The sequence below is a fragment of the Pecten maximus genome, chromosome 15 (assembly GCF_902652985.1).
Source record: "Pecten maximus chromosome 15, xPecMax1.1, whole genome shotgun sequence".
Taxonomy (NCBI): domain Eukaryota; kingdom Metazoa; phylum Mollusca; class Bivalvia; order Pectinida; family Pectinidae; genus Pecten; species Pecten maximus.
In genome coordinates, this window is record NC_047029.1 from 18,351,150 (window position 1) to 18,377,474 (window position 26,325).

At 36.0% G+C, this 26,325-nt stretch overlaps 1 protein-coding gene across 4 annotated transcripts in view; it reads left to right on the forward strand.

Moving 5' to 3' along the window:
• LOC117343092 (unconventional myosin-Id-like) overlaps positions 1-26,325 on the forward strand; it is a 45,422-nt gene that overhangs the window by 12,508 nt on the left and 6,589 nt on the right. For 2 of the 4 annotated variants that reach the window (XM_033905387.1, XM_033905388.1), the window contains 18 exons: positions 3,033-3,198; positions 3,815-3,868; positions 4,667-4,762; positions 5,026-5,145; positions 5,544-5,753; positions 6,778-6,923; positions 7,884-8,109; positions 9,403-9,462; positions 10,677-10,822; positions 11,400-11,532; positions 12,532-12,698; positions 13,273-13,477; positions 14,330-14,451; positions 14,651-14,752; positions 15,069-15,213; positions 21,561-21,578; positions 24,759-24,860; positions 25,358-25,474. In XM_033905387.1, coding sequence (XP_033761278.1) covers positions 3,033-3,198; positions 3,815-3,868; positions 4,667-4,762; positions 5,026-5,145; positions 5,544-5,753; positions 6,778-6,923; positions 7,884-8,109; positions 9,403-9,462; positions 10,677-10,822; positions 11,400-11,532; positions 12,532-12,698; positions 13,273-13,477; positions 14,330-14,451; positions 14,651-14,752; positions 15,069-15,213; positions 21,561-21,578; positions 24,759-24,860; positions 25,358-25,474 — 2,335 coding nt within the window. The remainder of the gene's footprint in view (positions 1-3,032; positions 3,199-3,814; positions 3,869-4,666; positions 4,763-5,025; positions 5,146-5,543; positions 5,754-6,777; positions 6,924-7,883; positions 8,110-9,402; positions 9,463-10,676; positions 10,823-11,399; positions 11,533-12,531; positions 12,699-13,272; positions 13,478-14,329; positions 14,452-14,650; positions 14,753-15,068; positions 15,214-21,560; positions 21,579-24,758; positions 24,861-25,357; positions 25,475-26,325) is intronic. The other 2 variants (XM_033905389.1, XM_033905390.1) reach the window with 1 other exon arrangement.

Below are 26,325 nucleotides of genomic sequence, written 5' to 3' on the forward strand. Positions count from 1 at the left end.
TTATAATTGCAGCTTTCTACAAGGTTATCTTTGATATAAGGTTTGGTAAATTATGGTTTTTGCAGTTAAGATGTTATCGGATGTAATTGCCATAATTTTTTTCTAGTATAATTTTCTTTGTTTGATGTCTAATTATGACATGCACATGTAAGTTGTGTTTAAATCTGTTTTCGATGGAATTGAGATTTTCTTCAATCTATTTGATAAAGATATTTGCAACAATAATTCAGTGTTGTAATTTAAAAAAAATTAAAAAGATTATTGAATTAATAAAAGTTTATAATTTTTTTCGTTGGTTAAAATATCTACATTGTGCTTTTCTGTCACTGCAGTTTGTGCAATTTCTTGAAAGTTCTCTTAAATTTTGTCCCTAAAACATTTGGAAATTGCTGTTCTAGTGATGTAATAATTGTTACACATAGTTAGGGAATTTCATTTTCTTGATTTGATTAATGAATTGGCAATACTGCAGATAGATTCAAGTCTATTCACGATTTTCATTAACACAATTACTTTTGGGAATTTTTTCAGTTGTGTGATAATTTATGTCTATATATCGTTTGTCATTAATTGTTTGCGGTGAATTAAAAGATGGTAGGATTGACATGTCTTTAATCTTAAAAAGTTTATAGTAAGAAAGTGGAAGTTTATTCAGATGTGGGAAAAATAAAAAAAAAATAAAAAAAATACCCATAGGGTATGTTAACTAGACATTTATGTGATGTGTGATTTGTTTATGATACAACATAATAGTCATATCACACAAGTGTCATACAATATTTATAACATTGGTTTATATTACCTGGCAAAACAAGAGCTAATTGAAAAATTAAAAAAATGATAATCCTAATGTCTACGAGAACAGATATCTTTATTGCAGTGAAATTGTATTGATTTTCCAAAGCAAAAACAATGCTATATATCTGTATTGTATACAACAGAGCTACCTGTTATTAGGTTTGAGATCAGTTTGCTGTTTCGATCTATATCATTTCACATATTGCTGTCTCTCTCATTTGCTGACAATCTGTCTTTCTTTACCTCCTTCTTTGGAAATCCTTTTTTACTCGTGATTCTGAATTGCATCAGTTCACATTTCTGTCACAAACACCTGAAATAGCTTGATGTAGTATGTATAGTTATTGAATTTCTTACCAACATCTAGCTGTATTGTAGTTCATCGTCTCCTGATTACATGAATATCAGTCGTGTAATATTGAATTTGCAGGTTTAATCATGGTATAAAATCAGTATAAATTAAAAGTTGCCATATTTTGGAAAATTTACTTCAGCCGTATTTTGGAAAATTTACTTCAAGCTTAGAGAAAAGCTCTGATTTTAACTTTACATTGATTTGTGTCCTGAATATCCTTCTGTATAAGCATTTAAAGCATGGATTCATTTCATCACCGTGCCTTTACGTTTGAAATACAAAAAGTCAATAGGAAAATGACGCAGCGTACAGAACCACAGCAAACAGCAGCTGTTGTACTGCCAGCTTGTGGAAAACAAAATCTCATCTTTTCGAAGCAATCCAGGTGGAAAATTATCACACAGACTGTGTGTTACATGTCTTGTATCTAAAAAAAAAGAAAGTTATTATTCGCTTCAGCTGCCAGAATAGATTTTCTGCATGTCTCATGAATATATTACTATAAATATGATTATATTCACTTTATAAATGTCCACCTATCCTTCATGTACCCCTGAATCCTTCTAATTACCAGTATACCTCTCTGGTCATAAATTATTTGATGGAATATTAAGAACTTACTATAATGACTTAAGACAAGTTTTGTTTCATCTAGTTCAAGATTAAAACTCTAGAAATATAAATCATTGCTAAATCAAAGATGGTGTTGATTTCATCTTCTGGAATGATACATTTTGTCTTGTGCCTATTGTACAAGTTTCCTCTACTACACTTATACATTTATTTAGCAGTGGCTTAATTTTTATCAATTATTTCTGGAGTTATGGCCCTTTGATATGTCACTAAGAAATATCTTGTCTGTGGACTACTCCAAACACAGTTAACCAATTTCAATAAAACTACACTTATATTTAATTTTGCGAATTAAAGTATTTCTATGAATATTGATAATGTAGTTTTCTTCAAGCATATAGATACTTGAAGTTGTGGTTTTGTGTACATTGAACTGAAAGTTTGGATGTTGTCAGCTTTATGAGATAAATAGAAAATTAAACTTCATTATAACACCATTCAGCAGCCACTTCATTGACAACATATCACAGATTTCTGTTGTTACTAAATACTCTTAACATGAAATTTTACAGGAGGGGGAAATTACACTAATTATGTGAAGTCCTTTTGATAACAAATCCCCCACGCAAAAATGGCCCTAACACGTATAATTTACATATCAAAATTGAGAACTTTACCCCTGACTAAAAATTACCACGTTTACAGTATTTCTTTCTGTGTCACTGTTTGACTACGTCGTTTGATTGGATTTCAGAATAAGTGGCAGTATAACAAGGTTTTACTTTGTTTTATAAAATGTGTGGAAAATTTGAGATTGATATTGCTAAAACCTTTAAAATTACAGAGGATTTAACCACATTTGGACACAACTAAAGGTTTTAACAGAGCTTCCCGATTCAGTGTCAGGAGGTGTTCCTTACACAAAAAATTTAATATAATTTTATGAATAGTAATTCAAAAACTGTTTGAAAATAATTTTGATACAGATGCTGTACAAAAGTATGGCTTTTTTATAAATATAAAAAATCATCTATGAAATTAGAAATTTTTATTACATGTAATTTGATTCATTCATAGAACTGATTATCAATTAATTTAAAGAACTGTAAAATTTAAACTTGACGGATAAAGTCTCTTTAATCTGTGCAACATCAAATACAAGAAAGGATCATAACTAATGTACATGTTGACAAAGTCATGAAATTGTTGTTTTTTGTTTTTTTTTCAATTTCCAACAGTTCTAAATAATGTAAATTGTTATATCAGTTCAGATTTTTTTATGCAGTTTGTTGAAATATATTTTCAGAGTGAAAGACGTGCTAATCAAATCTAATGTCATCCTCGAAGCATTTGGAAATGCAAAGACCAATCGAAATGACAATTCCAGTCGCTTTGGCAAATATATGGACATCAACTTTGACTTTAAGGGGGATCCAATTGGTGGCCATATCAGTAATTACTTATTAGAGAAAGTAAGTGGAAAAGATGACTAAGGAAGTAGTAGATATATATATAGTCAGACATGCCTCAAAACTTCACTTCTGACTCAAAAATTCCTTTGATTTGTTCATATTTGGTTTTCATAGGAGTTGATATACATGCTTGTAAGCCTTGAAAATCTCATTCTGACTCAGAATTTTCATATTCTTGTACAAGGAATTTTTTTTAAAAATCTAATTTTGAAAAAATATCCTTTGGAAATCTTATCAAAACACCAATAAACTATTACTGGTCTTAATCTGAAAGATAAAAAATAATGGGATCTAAAATGACATAGGAAATGAACAAAAGAAATTTCCAAAATATACAAATTGACAGCAGAAAGTGTTCTCCAGTTTACAATCCCTCTCTAGTGCATGCTGGGAGGCTGTGGATTGAATAACCTGACCGGCCTTATATGGTACTTTAATGTCCCAATGTGTACCCCTAGTATTTACATTAAATGAGAAACATTTAGAAATGAGTGTCTCAAAATATTGTTTTGAGCATGTCTTTTGTTTGCATCGATGCCTTTATACAGAATTATAAGTACTAAGAATTTTAGATTTTAGAATCTGACCATATTGATATGTGTTTAATCTATTTCAGTCCAGAGTAGTTCATCAACAACAGGGAGAGAGAAATTTCCATTCATTTTATCATGTAAGTAATAAAGTCCGTGTTTGGGAACTTACTGACGTTTCTTTTTAATTCTTTTCTTTTTTAAGTCCCCTAAACGAAGTGGAAGACTTTGTTTTTTATTTCAGTTTCTTATCATTAAATCACCCCGAATGAACTCATGATCAGATGACCGTTAAATTAGGCCTGTGGGCCTCTTGTACAAAATGGTTATTATTTTCTGGCTTCTGATTGGTGGAAATTTAAAATTGTTTGAAAAAGTTTTGTTGCCATGTTAATGAATTAGAAACCTCTGATGGTTTGGAAATTTTGATACTTTTGATAGGAAAATACAACTGTGAATTCCTTTCTGAATGGAAAAGAATGACCCCCATTTGCTATCGTCTGATTGGTGGAAATCTAGGTGTTCAATTTCGATGAGATATGGTGTTTAGATGTGATATGACTTGGGAACAATATTGTGGTTTAATTCTTTAATCTCCATTATCAACTGATGGGGGTAGTTTTGGGGAATTCTGTAATGGGGCCTATTACATTTAACACATTTAATGCAGTGATTTATTATGCTAATTATCAGCCCTTATCTAGGACTGGAAAATTGATGAAAAAAAACCCCACTTGAATACAGGTTGATCAGGAATCAATAAGAATTAGGATTTGCTTTGCCTGTTTAAAAAAACTATTATGTCTTCTCGTACAATCAAAACATAAATGATTTCAAACAAGCAATAAATCAAACTGGTTTTATTTTTACTGATAATGTTGTCAATAATGAGAGGTTTCTATGTGAGGATCATTGTAAATCTGTTTTATTCTTTATAGTTACTGTATGGGGCCAAGGATGAGAAATTAGCAGAGCTCAAGTTGACACGAGATCCAATGAAATATCACTTCATCAGACAAGGTGGAGACCCAAAGGTACACAGACTATGTTTTAGAAACCTTTCACTATTTAAAACTTGCTTTATATAGCCTTCTAGAAACCTTTGATTATTTAAAACTTGCTTTATATAGCCTTCTATTTTAAAATTGATCATTTGGCATAAATAAAGGTGACTTATGTGTTGGCAGGAGCTAATTTGTTAAAAAAATACATAGTTTTAAGAGCTTTTGAAAATTTCGCAATTTAAAAGAAGCATTCAAGCTATTTAACCATGTATTATATTTGTAATTCCTGACAGTGTGCCTCATTAAATGATCGCGAGGATTACCGTGCCGTCATGTCGGCCATGAAGACGATGGGATTTGCATACAGCCACGCCGAAGCATTGTGGAAAGTTCTGTCAGCAATCCTACAACTGGTATAAGGAATAGGTCACAATTTTTATAACAGTCAAGATATTATACTAATAGGGAGCAAGGAGTTGTCTCCCTTTAATGATTTAGTTTCAATTGCAAAATCTATGAATGTATTTTGTCAGTTGAGATCATGAAATCCAGCAAACTGTGTATCTCATTTTCTTTCTAAATTTACACTTTTAATATGCTGCTAAATAATCCTAAGTGAAATTCAATTGATATTTGATAGAAGTAATAATCTTATGGTATCGCTCAATATTTTTCCTATATAAGAGGGATTCAGTTTCAATTGATGTCCTTAAATTAGAAGCTAGTAATATAATCCAAGAAATGAACACCTGTCTCCGAATCTCCAAATCATGTTACAAGTAGTAAACAAGTGACTTGTCTATTTCTGCAGGGAAATGTGGAATATGGAACAAGTGAAGACCATGATGTGGCGTTTATTGAAGATAAGAAATTGCTTGGCAACATAGCAGCCATGTTGTCTGTGACCCCTGATGACCTTGAGAAGGCTCTGTGTTACCGTGTGATTGCTGCAGGGGGTCAAGTGGTGGAGAAGGGACTAAGTACATCTGATGCCCTGTATGCTAGGGATGCCTTCTGTAAGGTATGTCACCAATATAGTTAAATTGAGATTTGTTTGATCTTAGAAGGGGCCGCGGTGGCCGAGTGGTTGAGGTGTCCCGACACTTTATCACTAGCCCTCCACCTCTGGGTTGCGAGTACGAAACCCTACGTGGGGCAATTGCCAGGTACTGGCCGTAGCCGGTGGTTTTTCTCCGGGTACTCCGGCTTTCCTCCACCTCCAAAACCTGGCACGTCCTTAAATGTCCCTGGCTGTTAATAGGATGTGGAAACAAAATAAACCAAACCAAAGTTTAATCTTAGACACCAAATAAATGTTATAACGCTGCTTACATTAGAGAGTGAAGGATATACTATAATTACCCAGTGGCTACTGGTTCAACAGTTCATTTTACAAATAGTCCTTAAAACATACAAATGAAACTAATCAACCTGCTGATGTACATTGTAGCCGAGGTTAATATGTGTACGGCTGCCTTACTGAAACCCTATTATACCTCCATCTCGTTATACTGCCAAAATTGGCATGGGACAAAAGTGACGGTATAACAGGGTATGACTGTATATATTTTACATGAAAGTATTCCTTTCATGATTTCCAATTTGTTTTTTTAAGAAATAATTAACAATGATTCGTGTAATTGTTGCAGGATATACAACGAGGACGAGGATATTTGCAATTATATTAATAACTGCGGCCTTCGTTATTAATATAATTGCAAATATCCTCGTTCTCGTTGTATATCCTGCAACAAAACACGAGGCAAAGTTAATTATTATTATTCTACCAAGTACTGTTTAGTTCTGAGATCTACCTCTTCCTAATATAAAAATGGCAAAGAAACCCCGGGAAATGTGTCGCTACATGGCTGTTACAATTCACAAGAAACGACAAGGCACTGTTACTCACGAGCGTGTATTATTGACACAAGAGTGGATTACTGGCAAATCATACACCGTTTTAAACCAATCAAAACTGGCGTTGCATAGCAAACGTGGTAGAATAATGTATAATCTTTTTAATTACCATTTATTGTATTTTCCAGGCAATTTATGACCGAATGTTTTCATGGATTGTGGCACAGATCAATGAGGCTATTGACCCCAAGGTCAGTGGTATGGGCTACGTCGGAAAGAACACGGTCATTGGTGTTCTCGACATATACGGATTTGAAATCTTCGACAACAACAGGTGAGCAAGATATGAATGTAATTATCAGGGTTTTACCAAACCTGCATTGGAGCAGTCATTATTTTAAATAGGAATAAATCAAGTGATCTGGGATGTTAAGTAGTTTTAAAACAAATGAAGGCAATTAAGTGACAGATTACTCATAACAAGAATGGTAACACCGTATTTATCCTCAAATAAGTCCCTCCTTTATTGTAAAATTTTGATATTACAGTTTGAGAAGAGATAATCTGTGAATCATGTTTAGCTTAACTACTTTGATATTGATGATTCTGCAAAAATGAAGAAGAGGCTTACTATAGTGGGCAGGGAATTTTTTTAATGGTCCTGAGGCCTGTTACACTCAGAGCGGAGCAACAACAATACATTGTTTGTTGAAAAATATCTTTCAGTCTCATACTGTAACAAGGTTGATTAAAATCCTCCATTAGTTCAGTTTTGAAGGTCACTAATTATAGTCTTTGTAAACCTGTCTTAACCAGCTGATTACTCAGGGATAATTTTAGTGTGATCCTACATCTATTGTCGTCTTTCTTACCTATATCCTGCAACTACCACTGCATTGTCGGAATACACCCACTGATGGAAAACAGCCGTGTTTTGGGATTTTAGCACGTGCGTCAATTCAACTGACCTACTTCAAAGTGAAACAACGTTTAAAAAGCAAACATATTTCTGTCATTTTTGACACTGTTTCACTTCAAAATGATTATTTTTGAAGAAAATTTCTTATGACTCTTGCAGGATAAATAGAATACATGATCAGTGTCTTAAAATATAAGCTGTATTTTTGGCTAGGGACAGACAGACAAAAGTGGCTTGCCAAGGCTCGCCACTTTCGTCTTTCTTTACCCCTTGCCAAAATACATCTGAAATTTTAAGACACTGACCATGTATTATATATATATCCTTGAGCTAAACATTTGACACGGCAGATTATGTGTTTCTTTGTTGTTTCAGTTTTGAACAGTTCTGTATTAACTACTGTAACGAGAAGCTACAGCAGCTGTTTATCGAGCTTGTCCTGAAACAGGAACAGGAGGAGTACATGAGGGAGGGAATCCAATGGACCCACATTGAATACTTCAATAACAAGATCATTTGTGACCTGGTCGAACAGCCCCACAAAGGAGTGCTGGCCATCCTGGATGAGGCCTGTCTCAGTGTCGGCAAGGTCACTGATGAGGTACTTCGTTTTTTTCTTCGTGAGATTTAAGGAACAGTGCTCACTTGGGACGCTTTATGTGCCATTAAGCCCTGTTGTTGTTTTAGTTGCCCAGTGTAGTCAGAGTATGACTTCACCAAAGTGTGGTTAATAAGACACTTTAACACTAGCCCTCCACCTCTGGGCTGTGAGTTTGAAACCCATATGGGGAGGTTGCTAGGTACTGACTGTAGGCCGGTGATTTTTCTCCGGGTACTCCGGCTTTCCTCCACCTCCAAAACCTGGCACGTCCTTAAATGACCCTGGCTGTTAATAGGATGTTAAGTAAAAACAAACAAATGGCCAAAACATAAAGTTTAACTTTAAATGACAAGATTGAAGCAATCAGATTACGTAATGTTGGAAGATTGGCCTACAAGATAGCAGCAGAAAGTGGGAAAGACAGATACGCAATTCGAGAAAGAGTAAAGAGGTTATCATTAACTTTGAAAGCAATATTCCCCAGGATTCAAAGCTCTGACAGTATCTTACAGGAAACCAGGAGTTCAACTCACTCGCCTATAAATGGTTAAAAATGCTTTTTTGCGAAGAATAAATGTGTCAAGACCACTGTTTAAGACCAAAGCACTCAAACTTCATTATGGTAGATATATTTGGATTTAGGCCTAGTCAGAATTGATTTTTACCAAAAAATCCATCATTTACAATCGCAAAATTTGTTTTCAGTATGTAAAGAGTTAATTAGGTAAACATTAAAAATTTTCTTTCTCTTTAATCTAATTTGCTAAGTAACTTTCAATTTATTTGCATCCTCTAGTTATTACTTTGCACAGGTTTATTGTCTTATGTTGTCACTGAAACATTGCATTTTAAAGAGTTTGATACTGTATATGGTCTTTCTAAGTCTTTTTTTTTTTTATCGAATTTTGGATTTAATTAAGAGACCAAATGTCATGTGACCTTTTTTCCAGGATCTCGTGGAAAGGGTCTTTAAAACAATTTTAACTGTATGACAAATGCTAAAATCTTTAAACAATCTCTTAATAATCAAGAGGTTCAGGGACCTGAAAATGGGTCTGTAGCATGCTGAGGTAAAGGGCTACAAAGTTTGTTAAAATGAATGATCTTGACCTACATTCAAGGTCACAGGGGTTAAGTAGGCTAAAATATTTAACTTCTGTCTGGAGATTGCTGAGGTGAAGTGCTACTTAATTAGTTTGTTCAATTGAATTCTCTTTTTTCTGTTTCACTTCAAAATTGGGGTAAGTTATTATTGACTTGTATTATGGTTTGATAATGTGGTTTCCTTTTCAGATGTTTTTATCAGTGATGGCTAAGAAACTTGGCAAGCATGACCATTTTACCTGCAGAGAGGTACGTAGAATTAAGAATATATTTTTATGTGGAGTTTTGAAGTTTCCATTTTCTGTCATGGTTATTATTAACAGCAGAAATTTAGGGTGTCACACAGATGGGAAGCATTGGCAAGAAGATAGTAAGTCTGTCAAAGGGGAATAACTCTTTCTGGCTTATTCAGACTTGTCTTTCATGTTTGAGATCGTGTTTGTATTAATTAGGGCCTACAAGTGGAGAAGGGGAGATAGCCTCCAATCATTTCACTTATTAAATTGACCTTGAACATTTAATCTAGTTTCAACTCAAATATCAGTCATAGTTTGGAAAATAAAAAAAGCTATTTGCCAGCACTTCCTATTTGGAAGGGAGAACTCTAATTGTGTGAATTTTTAGGTCACCTGAGACTATATTCTGTTTCTTGCAATGTCAACAATTAACAGGTTTGATTTTCTCAATAACCAAGAGGCAAAGGGTCATGATATTGGACCAGGAGCAGAGAGTAGCATACCTTTTCAAGGTCATGGGTCAAATGTGTTAAATGTTGGTTAAAAAGTTCTTGGTTTGAAAACAACAAAAAGAGCAGCTTAAAAAGTAGTGTTTCGAGGTATTTGCAAAGAGGCTTGAAATAATGAACATGTGTGCTCTCCATAGACTTTCCAAGAAGTTGCCAAGTATGCCAAATTAGGTTAATGTAGCTTAATATGTTTAATTCTCATTTTTACATTTTCAACTTCTCTAATGTCAGAGACATTTTGCAAAAACCTCCCACAGCCAATGGTCAACAAAATTATAAATTATACGATCTCATGTTTGCGTCTGGGGAAGAGCTTAACTTACTATATTCTATACAGGATAATCACATTTTTGACTATCTTTTGTTGAAAATCTATTGGAAATAGGTTATAAAATTCCTTCATTCCTCTCGGCACTCGTCAGTTTTTTGTGCAGTAGGAGGCCTAATAGTGGCATTATGCTTTGCCTGAAGTTTTGCAGAATCTGTAATTTACTCGTAAACAGTAACCGTATTGAAGTGATCAATTCATATTACATTTTATGAATTCAAAACTTTTGACATGTTTTGAACATAAATTTTGCATTAAATTCCTTATCTTTCAAATTGGGAGCTAGGGCACAAATGTTTTACAAATGTGTTATTGTTTATCAAACATCCTTATTACTGTATACAATTGATAATGTAAATTATGAAGCAGTATGTATATTTTGTGTTATAGCTTGCCCCGTCTGACAAGACCTTAGAACACAGTCGTGACTTCCGAATCAAACACTACGCTGGTCAAGTGCAATACAGTGTGCTAGGGTTTATCGACAAGAACAGGGACACGTTATTCCAGGACATTAAACGATTACTGTACAACAGGTGAAAAATTTTTACAGAATTAAACTGCTGCTGTACAAAGATCAGAATCACCACTGATTTCAAGTATATAACTTTTTGGACACCAGGCCCTGTATGTGTTTTAGTTGTAGAATAGATTATTGGATAATAAAAAACAAAAATTTCCTAAATTTGGCTCGGCTGTATTATTTTAAAATCCTATAATAAAGTTACAATATAACAATTTCCAATGGTTGGGGAAACTTGTTATACAGAAATTTTACCCAGATCTATTGAAATAAAAAACAGCATTTATGTACACTAAGGAAAACAATGGTTAAAATTTCCTGTGGTCACAGATGTAAACTTTACAACAAAATTTTGTATTATCAACAATTAAGGCTGAACCACATTCTAATACTGTCTGACACACTATTACATCACTATGGCTGAACTACAAAATGTACATCAAGCCTTTACCAGGAACACCATCCAATGTCTGCTTGTTTATATACAGCTAGGTAGACTAATGTGCTAAGCTGAAGAATATACTTGAATGACTTTTGAAAAATTCTTGAAGCATTTTTCATTTCAATTTTTTTTTCTTTTTGTTTTACAGCAAAGAGTCCCTGTTGAAGGATATGTGGCCAGATGGCAGCCAAAAAATCACAGAGACAACAAAACGTCCCACAACTGCAGGAACTAACTTCAAGAATTCCATTATTTCTCTGGTGCAAAACTTGGCTTCAAAAGTAAGTGAAATACCCTATGGTGTATAGCCATTGTGCTATTAAACTTTCACTTTCGAAACACTACTCCTCCTTAACCTTACCTTTAAGTAAATTTCTACCAAATATTGTGTGAAGCATTTTTGGGGCATGGCGATCGTATTTTATATAAATGAGGCCGGTCTGACCCCTCAGGACAGAGTGACAGTGTTTCCAAAGGGGAACTTTGCTGTAATTTATAAGTGAGGCATATCACCTCCCTGGCTTTAAATTTCACACAAAAAGTCTAAACAAGAATGCTTATTAGTCTGCTACCTGTGAAACAGGGGGGACTATAGCTTTCCTCCACGTCCATCCGTCCGTCTGTCTATATATCAGTCCGTCCATCTGTCTGTATGTCGAAAGTCCACTCAGTTATCCACACTTTTATCAGCCATGCTTCAAGGTGTATTTGGTGAAAGTTTGTATGAGGCTACAGATAAAGTTTGAGTTCAAGGTTTTTGGGTCAAGGTCACCGTCATTATTTTTAGCAGGGGCTAGTACGGAACATGTATTGCTTTAACAATACTCTCAGATTGTTTTTCATTCAGGTCGGAAATCCAAGATGACAACCATGACAGCCAAACACTCTTGAAAAACACTATTTAAACTTCTCAAATACTACCAGTTGGTTTCTACACAAACTTATCTGAAATGATACTAAGATGTAGTTCTGATCAAATGTAATTTTTCGGGTTGTCAGTAATCCAAAGGGTATTTACAGATCTATCTATGGTTTACTTTCACTGATTTCTGCTGTTTAGAGATTGCTTAACAAAATTTCCAAAAATAAACAAATACTTAATAATCTGACAAATGCAAACACCATCAGTTACTAGAAAAGGTGTTATCAACTGATAATCTATACTTTAATTCCCAATCTAGACAGAATATTGACTATTATCGACAATTATTATGTCTCTGAAAGATAATTCATAAAAAAGAAATCATTTGACCCCAATATTTTGCTTTTCTCCCTGTTAGGAGCCACACTATGTCAGATGCATCAAGCCAAATGAGATCAAGTCTCCATCACGCATTGACACAGAGCGTGTCCAACATCAGGTCATGTACCTCGGACTGCTGGAGAATGTCCATGTACGGAGGGCGGGCTTTGCCTATCGAGCTGGCTACGGAAGATTCCTCCAAAGGTATTATTCTTTTCTTACATAATATTATACACTCTACACATGGTTAAATTAAAATACATTCATCGCATCAGATGTCAGTCAGGTTGGTTTCTCATATTAACGAGTAACACAATCTTGTTGTACTTGACCTCAAATAATTGTGTCACTTTTCCTGGTTTAAAAATCTACACTCAAAATTTGGGGAGGGCTTATTTGGGAACTATTATGATATTGTAAATATGATGATTCTACAAAAATGAAGAAGGGGGCGAATATTTGTGGGCAGGAAAGGGGCTTATTTGTGGACATATGCTTATTGACAGGTAAATACATTTATGTTGATTGGACTACACTGAAGTAAGGAGAATTAAAAATGGTTGCATTTTAATATTAAAGTTCACTGTGACTTAAAATATCACTTTTTGCAATCAAATTACCAAATTCGTTTGTTAAGTTTTATGCTTTCAAAGAAAAATAGCCTGAAATATTACCCATTAAACAATGAAATCCAGTTACTCATGAAAGTAATGAATAAATACTGTTTTAAAGAAAATCTTAAAACCTTTTCAATATCAATTTTTTTGCTAATTAATAGATACAAATGTACCACAAAAGCAACATGGCCAAACTTTCGAGGAATTGATATCGATGGTGTCAAGACTATCATTAACCAGTTCAATTACAATGACGACGTCAAGTATGGGAAATCAAAGATATTTATCCGCTCGCCTCAGACCTTGTTTGCCCTGGAAGAAGAGAGGGACAGGTCCCTACCAAAGATCATCATCTTCATGCAGAAGGTACACGTTTTATTTCAAACTTTTCTATTTTTACCTCACCTGTGTATGATTTCAGATTTTTAGCTCACCTGGTCAAAAGGGCCTGTGACCTTATGGCTTTATGGCATAGTATCCATCTGTCATCTTTTCTTAAAGCTTAACTTGCTACTAGTTACGAACGTGTTTAGTAGATTTTGACCAAATTTCATCTGGAGCATCCTTGGGGAACCTTTTTTGTATATAAACTATGGATCTTGCCCCCAGGGACCTGAAGGGCCGGCAGGACCCAATATAAAAAGTACCAAATTCTTTAAAATTCTTCTTCTGTTGGAATGAAAGGATTTGATCTATATTTGCCATCTTGTACATATGTTTGTAGCAGCTTCATTCCTTGAGGGATTTTGATTAAATTTCACACAATGATGGATACAGAATTCATGCAATGTTATTATCAGTTCCCTATGAGGGTGTGTGGGTGGGTTGGGGGTCAGTACTATATAGCAGATAAGATCTCCCACAATGAAGGACCCCGAAAACTAAATGGTAATCAAAGGAAATTGTTGACTGTAATGTATGATACTGAGTGGCAGATCTCAAACTCTGACAGTATTTGTAATATAACTTAAATTGTGAGTGTTTTGCAATAATGACTTAAAATCCTGATGCTGATACAGGCCCATTTGGCCTCTAGTCTATCTTTACCTCATTTGTGAAGGTGAGCTGAAAACTGTCACGATTCTGGGATATTACTCAAAGGTTTCAAAAAATCAAGGGATAGTAATTGGACATTTTTTTATGAATGAAATAGCTATATTATGATCTGTTAGTATTTGCTTGACAATTTAATGAGTTTTATTTTGATTTCTTCTTCAGATGTGGCGAGGAGCTAATGCTCGACGAAAGGCCAAGTTCATGCGAGCTATCTATCTGATCATGTCACGATTCAGGAGGTACAAAATGAGGCGCTATGTTAACAGCTGTGTAGAGCGATTCAGGTGAGTATCACTTCAATATCTCTCTACCTATTAATGAACAATAATATCTTCCGCAATTTGGTATTTCAGGGTTTCAAATGTCATACAGGTCACTGTTGCTTTTTATGGAAATTTGTCAAATAATGATACTTGACTTTCTTGTCCTATAGATGTCTCTAGTTAAAAGTTCACAACAAAATATTTTATCTTTTGATCTCAGGAATGTACGTAACATGAAAGACTATGGAAAGTCAATCCAGTGGCCAAGGCCTCCATCTGTACTGGAAGGCATGGTGGCCATGCTACAACAAACTCATGGACGGTATGTAGCCACATCTGATGTTTTTAGCCCATCATGATCATGTTTGGCCATAAAAATTATCTTTGTTGTCTGATATCCATTGTTTGTCCATCCGTAAACAATAACTTACTGTTATGGCTATGTTATGTTGTCTTTTACGAAACATATTTCCATTTAAAATGAACTTCACGCATAACATAATATCTACTCGGTGTATGAGGGAAGGGTGTGCTGATCTTCAGCAGCATATCACTTTAATATATCAATTCAGCTAGTGTATTCAGAAAAGTACTAAGAAATTATTTTATAATGAAGATATTATTTATATGATCTGAAGGTGGCGTGCACACATGATTCTACGACACCAGCCAAAGTCAGAATGGCCTGTATTGAGACTCAAGGTCACAGCACAGGATGTACTCCGAGGTCAGAGGTCAGACTGGGGGTACCGTAGAAGGTGGGATGCCAACTACCTTTCCTCTGTAAGTATTCTGCTGTACGTTTTACAGACAAATGTGTAGGTGTTGAGCAGTGTTGATTCTAGAGCCTAGCTTCGTGGTATTACCACATATACTCAAATGATGTAGCAAAATGTCAAACCAGGGGAAGTGTTTGTTCTGTGTCTGTATTTTTGTTCCGTGTCTGCGTTTTTTTGGGGGTCTGCATTTTATCATTTATTAGTCTTCATTGCTATTAAATGATAATCCCCTTTTATCAAACAGAAAATCTAGCTAAAGGCTTTCATTATCATGATTTCTGACGCCATATTGTTTACATCTGCACTAAGACTTTACTATGCTACCTACCATTGGTTGAAGCTTATTACACTGTCCAAATAGAGATATGGAGACAAAAATGACTTCTGCCATATGTGTGGACTGTGCTGTCAAAGTTGTTGACCCACATGTGACATTCGGTGAAAGTGAAGCAAAAAATATTTTATTTCCGATTCAAACCATCGTAAACAGACATAGATGAGACAACACAGCTGTTGGAAGAATTTTGGAACAAAACTGCTGAGGATCCTAATGCATTCGATGTAAAAATTCTATGGCCAAAGAAAGATGAAAAGGGCATGAAATGTTCTTTATGTGAGAACAGCAAAAAATGTTACCCATGCAGTTCTGAGAAGGGATGGACCCAGTACCCCCTTTTTCAGCAAATTAGAATCAACACTGTTGAACGTCATGAGAGTTTTAAGAATGAATTACAAAATCATTATGATGTACACAATTCATTTCCGTAATGGTCTGTATATGTGCATGCATATTCATTGTTGCAATGTGGATTTTTCTTAAACACTGACTGCCATTATGATATCAGAAATCCAGGAGTTCTGATTTCAGTATACAATGGACTCTGTCTAAACTAGACTCCAATGGGTAGATATTGTTCAGCCATGTCTAAACTAGACTCCAATGGGTAGATATTGTTCAGCCATGTCTAAACTAGACTCCAATGGGTAGATATTGTTCAGCCATGTCTAAACTAGACTCCAATGGGTAGATATTGTTCAGCCATGTCTAAACTAGACTCCAATGGGTAGATATTGTTCAGCCATGTCTAAACTAGACTCCAGTGGGTAGATATTGTTCAGCCATGTCTAAACTAGACTCCAATGGGTAGATATTGTTCAGCCATGTCTAAACTAGACTCCAATGGGTAGATATTGTTCAGCCATGTCTAAACTAGACTCCAGTGGGTAGATATTGTTCAGCCATGTCTAAACTAGACTCCAGTGGGTAGATATTGTTCAGCCATGTCTAAACTAGACTCCAGTGGGTAGATATTGTTCAGCCATGTCTAAACTAGACTCCAATGGGTAGATATTGTTCAGCCATGTCTAAACTAGACTCCAGTGGGTAGATATTGTTCAGCCATGTCTAAACTAGACTCCAGTGGGTAGATATTGTTCAGCCATGTCTAAACTAGACTCCAGTGGGTAGATATTGTTCAGCCATGTCTAAACTAGACTCCAGTGGGTAGATATTGTTCAGCCATGTCTAAACTAGACTCCAGTGGGTAGATATTGTTCAGCCATGTCTAAACTAGACTCCAGTGGGTAGATATTGTTCAGCCATGTCTAAACTAGACTCCAGTGGGTAGATATCGTTCAGCCATGTCTAAACTAGACTCCAATGGGTAGATATCGTTCAGCCATGTCTAAACTAGACTCCAGTGGGTAGATATCGTTCAGCCATGTCTAAACTAGACTCCAGTGGGTAGATATCGTTCAGCCATGTCTAAACTAGACTCCAATGGGTAAATATCGTTCAGCCATGTCTAAACTAGACTCCAATGGGTAGATATCGTTCAGCCATGTCTAAACTAGACTCCAATGGGTAGATATCGTTCAGCCATGTCTAAACTAGACTCCAGTGGGTAGATATTGTTCAGCCATGTCTAAACTAGACTCCAGTGGGTAGATATTGTTCAGCCATGTCTAAACTAGACTCCAGTGGGTAGATATCGTTCAGCCATGTCTAAACTAGACTCCAATGGGTAGATATTGTTCAGCCATGTCTAAACTAGACTCCAATGGGTAGATATTGTTCAGCCATGTCTAAACTTGACTCCAGTGGGTAGATATCGTTCAGCCATGTCTAAACTAGACTCCAGTGGGTAGATATCGTTCAGCCATGTCTAAACTAGACTCCAATGGGTAGATATTGTTCAGCCATGTCTAAACTAGACTCCAATGGGTAGATATTGTTCAGCCATGTCTAAACTAGACTCCAGTGGGTAGATATTGTTCAGCCATGTCTAAACTAGACTCCAATGGGTAGATATTGTTCAGCCATGTCTAAACTAGACTCCAGTGGGTAGATATTGTTCAGCCATGTCTAAACTAGACTCCAGTGGGTAGATATCGTTCAGCCATGTCTAAACTAGACTCCAATGGGTAGATATTGTTCAGCCATGTGTAAACTAGACTCCAATGGGTAGATATTGTTCAGCCATGTCTAAACTTGACTCCAATGGGTAGATATCGTTCAGCCATGTCTAAACTAGACTCCAGTGGGTAGATATTGTTCAGCCATGTCTAAACTAGACTCCAATGGGTAGATATTGTTCAGCCATGTCTAAACTAGACTCCAGTGGGTAGATATTGTTCAGCCATGTCTAAACTAGACTCCAGTGGGTAGATATTGTTCAGCCATGTCTAAACTAGACTCCAATGGGTAGATATCGTTCAGCCATGTCTAAACTAGACTCCAGTGGGTAGATATCGTTCAGCCATGTCTAAACTAGACTCCAATGGGTAGATATCGTTCAGCCATGTCTAAACTAGACTCCAATGGGTAGATATCGTTCAGCCATGTCTAAACTAGACTCCAATGGGTAGATATTGTTCAGCCATGTCTAAACTAGACTCCAGTGGGTAGATATTGTTCAGCCATGTCTAAACTAGACTCCAGTGGGTAGATATTGTTCAGCCATGTCTAAACTAGACTCCAGTGGGTAGATATTGTTCAGCCATGTCTAAACTAGACTCCAGTGGGTAGATATTGTTCAGCCATGTCTAAACTAGACTCCAGTGGGTAGATATCGTTCAGCCATGTCTAAACTAGACTCCAATGGGTAGATATTGTTCAGCCATGTCTAAACTTGACTCCAGTGGGTAGATATCGTTCAGCCATGTCTAAACTAGACTCCAGTGGGTAGATATTGTTCAGCCATGTCTAAACTAGACTCCAATGGGTAGATATTGTTCAGCCATGTCTAAACTAGACTCCAATGGGTAGATATTGTTCAGCCATGTCTAAACTAGACTCCAGTGGGTAGATATTGTTCAGCCATGTCTAAACTAGACTCCAATGGGTAGATATTGTTCAGCCATGTCTAAACTAGACTCCAGTGGGTAGATATTGTTCAGCCATGTCTAAACTAGACTCCAGTGGGTAGATATCGTTCAGCCATGTCTAAACTAGACTCCAATGGGTAGATATTGTTCAGCCATGTGTAAACTAGACTCCAATGGGTAGATATTGTTCAGCCATGTCTAAACTTGACTCCAATGGGTAGATATCGTTCAGCCATGTCTAAACTAGACTCCAGTGGGTAGATATTGTTCAGCCATGTCTAAACTAGACTCCAGTGGGTAGATATTGTTCAGCCATGTCTAAACTAGACTCCAGTGGGTAGATATTGTTCAGCCATGTCTAAACTAGACTCCAGTGGGTAGATATTGTTCAGCCATGTCTAAACTAGACTCCAGTGGGTAGATATCGTTCAGCCATGTCTAAACTAGACTCCAGTGGGTAGATATCGTTCAGCCATGTCTAAACTAGACTCCAATGGGTAGATATCGTTCAGCCATGTCTAAACTAGACTCCAATGGGTAGATATCGTTCAGCCATGTCTAAACTAGACTCCAATGGGTAGATATTGTTCAGCCATGTCTAAACTAGACTCCAGTGGGTAGATATTGTTCAGCCATGTCTAAACTAGACTCCAGTGGGTAGATATTGTTCAGCCATGTCTAAACTAGACTCCAGTGGGTAGATATTGTTCAGCCATGTCTAAACTAGACTCCAATGGGTAGATATTGTTCAGCCATGTCTAAACTAGACTCCAGTGGGTAGATATTGTTCAGCCATGTCTAAACTAGACTCCAATGGGTAGATATTGTTCAGCCATGTCTAAACTAGACTCCAATGGGTAGATATTGTTCAGCCATGTCTAAACTAGACTCCAGTGGGTAGATATTGTTCAGCCATGTCTAAACTAGACTCCAGTGGGTAGATATTGTTCAGCCATGTCTAAACTTGACTCCAGTGGGTAGATATCGTTCAGCCATGTCTAAACTAGACTCCAGTGGGTAGATATTGTTCAGCCATGTCTAAACTAGACTCCAATGGGTAGATATTGTTCAGCCATGTCTAAACTAGACTCCAATGGGTAGATATTGTTCAGCCATGTCTAAACTAGACTCCAGTGGGTAGATATTGTTCAGCCATGTCTAAACTAGACTCCAATGGGTAGATATTGTTCAGCCATGTCTAAACTAGACTCCAGTGGGTAGATATTGTTCAGCCATGTCTAAACTAGACTCCAGTGGGTAGATATCGTTCAGCCATGTCTAAACTAGACTCCAATGGGTAGATATTGTTCAGCCATGTGTAAACTAGACTCCAATGGGTAGATATTGTTCAGCCATGTCTAAACTTGACTCCAATGGGTAGATATCGTTCAGCCATGTCTAAACTAGACTCCAGTGGGTAGATATTGTTCAGCCATGTCTAAACTAGACTCCAGTGGGTAGATATTGTTCAGCCATGTCTAAACTAGACTCCAGTGGGTAGATATTGTTCAGCCATGTCTAAACTAGACTCCAGTGGGTAGATATTGTTCAGCCATGTCTAAACTAGACTCCAATGGGTAGATATCGTTCAGCCATGTCTAAACTAGACTCCAGTGGGTAGATATCGTTCAGCCATGTCTAAACTAGACTCCAATGGGTAGATATCGTTCAGCCATGTCTAAACTAGACTCCAATGGGTAGATATCGTTCAGCCATGTCTAAACTAGACTCCAATGGGTAGATATTGTTCAGCCATGTCTAAACTAGACTCCAGTGGGTAGATATTGTTCAGCCATGTCTAAACTAGACTTCAGTGGGTAGATATTGTTCAGCCATGTCTAAACTAGACTCCAATGGGTAGATATTGTTCAGCCATGTCTAAACTAGACTCCAGTGGGTAGATATTGTTCAGCCATGTCTAAACTAGACTCCAGTGGGTAGATATTGTTCAGCCATGTCTAAACTAGACTCCAGTGGGTAGATATTGTTCAGCCATGTCTAAACTAGACTCCAATGGGTAGATATTGTTCAGCTATGTCTAAACTAGACTCCAATGGGTAGATATTGTTCAGCCATGTCTAAACTAGACTCCAATGGGTAGATATCGTTCAGCCATGTCTAAACTAGACTCCAATGGGTAGATATTGTTCAGCCATGTCTAAACTAGACTCCAGTGGGTAGATATTGTTCAGCCATGTCTAAACTAGACTCCAGTGGGTAGATATTGTTCAGCCATGTCTAAACTAGACTCCAGTGGGTAGATATTGTTCAGCCATGTCTAAACTAGACTCCAGTGGGTAGATATCGTTCAGCCATGTCTAAACTAGACTCCAATGGGTAGATATCGTTCAGCCATGTCTAAACTAGACTCCAGTGGGCATTAACACTCGCAGATAGCCCACAAAGTCACTGTTGTAGACAACCAGAATGAAGTTGTCACAGGTTTACACAGATTTGATTTAATAGACTAAGTGAGGAAGGGGACCTTGAAATATGGCCAGATTACAGAATAAACAGAGTCTGGTTTAGACAGAGTTCACTGTGTAAATGTTTGTTGTTGTATAGACATACAAAGTCAAATTTATGCTGAAAAAATACATGCATTATTGCTTATATCATTCAGCAAAAAAATATTAAAAAATTGACCTTTGGCAATATGTTATCATGCAAAAGACAATTTGAATGTCATGAGGATCAAGTTTGGTCATGTTAAAAGAACAGACAATTTTATCATGTAAAAGAAAAATGAAAATATTGTCATTTTAGAAGTTTTTGTGGAAATATTTTAGTTACTACATTTGTATGTACCTGCATGTTGAAGCTGAGTAACAAAAACGATGTTATGTATAAAGAACAATTGTCCATGTTTAAATTTGTGGCACACAACTGATATATAACTTCTGGGTTTTTGTATATCAAAGAGTCAATAATAGTTCCCATACCTACTAGGTATTCTGCATGATTTGTTGATGTTGTTGTCATGGAATTGTATCAGACTTGTCTCCCCTTTTATACACTTGACAGGCACCCGAAGTCTCCCAGGTATACATACAAATATTAGCTTGCTATGGCCTAGAGGAATGCATAACTGTTCAATTCCGTAACTTATTGTTTGCTTTCTTTTTTGTGAATGGATGAAATCTTTCTTCAATCAAATTTTATTGACAGTGTACAAATTCATACGTTACATACAAATAATTCTCATCTCTCTCAAAAACATTGATTTGAGAATGCATTACACCAGTTATCTCCCTTACACTGGCTTAAAAAATTCCGTCTGAATGATTCTCTCCTCCACAAAAAGAAAAGCGAACAGTTTTTTGTTCTGATTAGCACTGTTTTCTAGATGTGACTTCAGAGCACATCTAACCTCATTCATCGACATTCACCAAGTCATCCCACATCTCATTGTTTCTTGTTTATTGTCATTGATGTTATAGAGAGGTTTCACATACAGCTAATGTAGTGCTAAATTCAGAGTAGTTTTATTATACACCACGCAAAGTCGGGGCGAAGATATAGCATTCTGTTTGTACGTACGTGACCCAGTCGTGTTTTAAGGGTGCCATGGGCAAAACAAGTTGGACATTGCTTTCTATAGAAAGTCTTGTACAGAAATAACAGTGAGTTGTTATATTCACTTTCATATCAAGACGTGAACATCTTTTAGCAGTAAGCCTCATTTTAAAGTTTTTTTCCAGAATAACATTCTTCAATTTTCAAATTCATTTTCACATGGTTATTTAGTTAACTTTTTTTTCCATTTTTTGCAACACTATAATTGTACCAACTTTTATGCATATATATACTATGCTTTGCTCATTAATGTTGGTGTATATATAGTTTGGCTACATGAAGGTTTTCAGTTTCACTATAGAAAGCACCAATAGCAAGGATTAAGTTTTTTAGTTTCATTAAACTAATATATAGGGCAGTGTTTTATATCAGCTATAAACTACCATGTCGGCTACAGTAGCTATACAAGCTAAATGATTATTATAAACTGCTTGCATTTCTATTTCACCGCTTGGTTTTGTTTACACACAATTTTCTACAGATTTTAAATTCCTGATTACCATGAAATAATTGAATTCTAGCTGTCCTGTGTATTTCACTGTCTGTTTTTTCAACAGTACCGAATAGGTGTCTACCCAAACTAACCATTTTTTTGTTTACAACACTAACACATACATGATATTGTATACGTTTTTTCAGGATCATTGATATCTCTGAAATTTTACCTGTATGTTTTATTAGATCAGTAAAGAAGAGAAAAGATCTTAAAAGATCATTCAACAGCGGGCGCCAAGATCCCTCTTGGATCTCTTGTTTAAATTGCTAAATATACACATTTCATCTTGTTCAAATTACAATTCCTACAGCTGTAACTTACCCATTTTAAGTACAAATTGTAGCTATATACTGGCAGATCGCTTTATGCTGGTATCTACTTCATAGCTCAAGGCAAGTGAGCGTATGTAGTGGTACAGCGTCCTTCTGATGGCTGTCTGGCTGGTATCAATCCAGCATTAACTTTTCCCTTTAAACAACTTCTTCAAAATCAAGAGCCCCAGAAACCTGGTATTTGACCTGCAGCATGCTGCAGTGAAGGGCTTCCAAGTTGTTCAAATAAAAGACCTTGATTTTCATGTTAAAACATTTGAATGACTGCTTCTCAGTAAAGAGGCCAAATGACCTGATATTTGGCTTGTAGCATGCTGGTGTAAAGGGCTACTAAAATTGTTCAAATAATTGACCTTGACATACAATCAGGGTAACATGGGTCAAATGTGCTCAAATCTTTCTAACAGCTTCTTCTCAATAACCAAAAACCCCAGGAATCTGATATTGGGCATGTACGTTTGCTTTGGTGAAGGGCTACAAAGTTTGTTCAAATGAATACCTTGACCATAGTTACTTGGAATAATACAATAAGTCTACTGACCAAAGGTTAAGGTCAATCAATGAGTCAACTGATTAAATATCTATGTTTAAGGTCAAGGTTACCGGGTCCAATGCTTCAAAGTCAAGTTCAAATTTTCTTATTTTTCACTGATGGACATTTTGTCTAGACATTATGAAGAAAAGTTTATTGGGATTAAACAAGATGTCAACTAAACTCAAGATCATGGTCACTGGGTAACAGTTCAAGGCCATTTGGGTTCTGAGGTCAAGGACAAATTTGATCTCTTGCAGACAATGGCCCCAATCAAGCTTTGCAAATGAGCATTATACTGTTATATGGAGGTGGAAGGAAACAAGAGTTACATCAATGTGTATTCCACGTCCTACTTGCAACTGCTTTTGAATGTCTCGGTGATATGGAAAGATGGCTTCTTTATGATTGTGGGGGATAAATAGCAACATGATGGGGCCCTTGCTGACCTCGCATTGTTCTAGTCTGCTTTCAATTTTCTTTAGAACCAGAATGCTAAATTTAGTTACAGGAAAACATTGACTAAAATATATGGTACTGAGAAGCAGGTCCCAAAAATTTGGAGAAGTATTTGTAATTCTTATTTATTTATGTAACTTAAGAGTGCTTTTATTGTGATATTACTGAAATATCCAGTTGAGTGATACAGGCACCTGGGGCCTCTTGTAATGGTCTTCATTTCCTAAACCTGAATAAAACAATCAAGGTGAACCATTTTAATAACTGATTCATTAAACACACAGAGTTAAAAACTATTAGCAAAGAAACTAAATGTAGATTTGATTCATTAATTGGTCAAGGTAAAATGGGTAATGGACATTATGGGATTAATGGTACTTTGAATAAAAAGCATGCTTGTATAGTCATTTCTTTATTTCAGATTATCAGTGATATATGTATATAGGTAACATGTTTTGCTCACCTAGGAGATATCAAGCTCAGCTAGACTGGAGTTAGTCCTCAAGTTTGTTTTTGCTGTGATTGGGCAGTTGATTATTTTCCTGGTCATATTTTGTGAACAATAACTTGCCTGAAAAAGGAAATGCAAATTCTTGGGAAATTATCATCCTGATCGAAATAAATTAATTTTAGAATACGAGAAGCTGGGAGAAATTTGTCCCACAGAAGAAACAGTACTCAACTCTTCAAACATTGGATATATATTAGAGATATATATGTTGACTAATGAGATTTTACAGTGTTAGCTGATTTACTCAGTAAGTTAAAATCTGTTACAATGTATCTAGTGAATCGGCTCCTTTAACAGAAGTATGATTTGATTTCAGACAAAGGACAACAGTAGTACCGCTGATTTTGTGACAAAGATGAACTCACTCAAAACACACGATGCTTTTACAAAGATCCTCTTCTCTACATACGTCAAGAAGGTATGACATCATAATCATTTGGATTCCCATGGATGTATGGTAAAGTTACACACAAATAGTATTACATCACACCATATTTGGGTACAAAATGAAGTTTGTTATCACAATTGCTTGTTTCTTCTAAGACTTCTGTAAGATTTTATTGCTTATAGGTTCCCCTTGTTATCAAATAATTGAAAGGAAATTGTGAAAGGAGGGAAAAGTAAAGGTCAGTCATACATACATGTATAATCAAAATGTTCCTTCATTGATGGGTACCGAGATCCCTGTTGGATCTCTAGAAAATTTCAGGTTTTAAGAAGCACTGATGTTTTTATGACAAATTTCTTTCAGAACAGCCATAAAAAGGTTTCTATAGTCATTTAACAACAATTTTGGTGCAACAAAAAGCATTGAAATATATTTGGGACAAATTTACTACTGTAACAAAAGTGTTTCACTCAATTATATGTTGGTATGATATGAATACTTAAATAAAGTTATTTCCTCTGTGGCAGGTGAATAAACACAACCAGCAGGCAGAGCGAGCGGTCGCTATCACAGACAAGTACATCTACAAGCTGGACCCGAATAAAAAATTTAAACCCATGAAGAAAGGAATACCCACGTCTGATGTAAGACTTTATTCTAATGCTCAGTATCCCCCTTATTTATTGGCTAACCTGTCTGAAGGGGTAATGCTCAGTATCCCCCTTATTTATTGGCTAACCTGTCTGAAGGGGTAATGCTCAGTATCCCCCTTATTTATTGGCTAACCTGTCTGAAGGGCATGTGAGCTTATTTTCTGTTTAGTTCCTCGGTCCATCCCTCCATCTATTCATCCATCAACTTCTCCTTTGAATAAATTCTGCTCTATAACCAAGAGACCCAGGGGCCTGACATTAGGCCAGCTGGGGTGAAAAGCTACTAAGTTTGTTCAAAGGAATAACCTTTACTTACAATAAGGGTCACAGAGGTCAAATAGCCATCACTTACTGTACGTGGCACCATGTGCATTTTGAAATATTTAATTCTTCATCTTAAAATTGTTAAAAAAATAAAATAATTTTTGGTACCATATGATAAAAATTACTGCACAAAAACATTTTATGTCATTAAAATGTTAATCGACGCATTTAACCATTGCTAAGAGAGAAAGCTCAATAAGTTGGAAATATTTATAATATAACTTAAATAAGAGTATTTTGCCATGATTACTAAAATATCCAATTGAGCGATGCAGGCCCTCTCAGCCTCTTGTTAACTGATGATCATTTTGTCATGACATTATGAAAGCAAATTGGTTGGGAGATTAAACAAGATGTCAACTGACCAACGATCAAGGTCACTTGGTCAAAGTTCAAGGCCATTTAATTGGTCTAACTATATGGCCATGGATAATGTAAAACAAAGCATGAGTATTAATATACTGGTATATAAAGATGGTAGGAAACAAGATCCACAGCAAAGTTTATTTTGCTGCCTA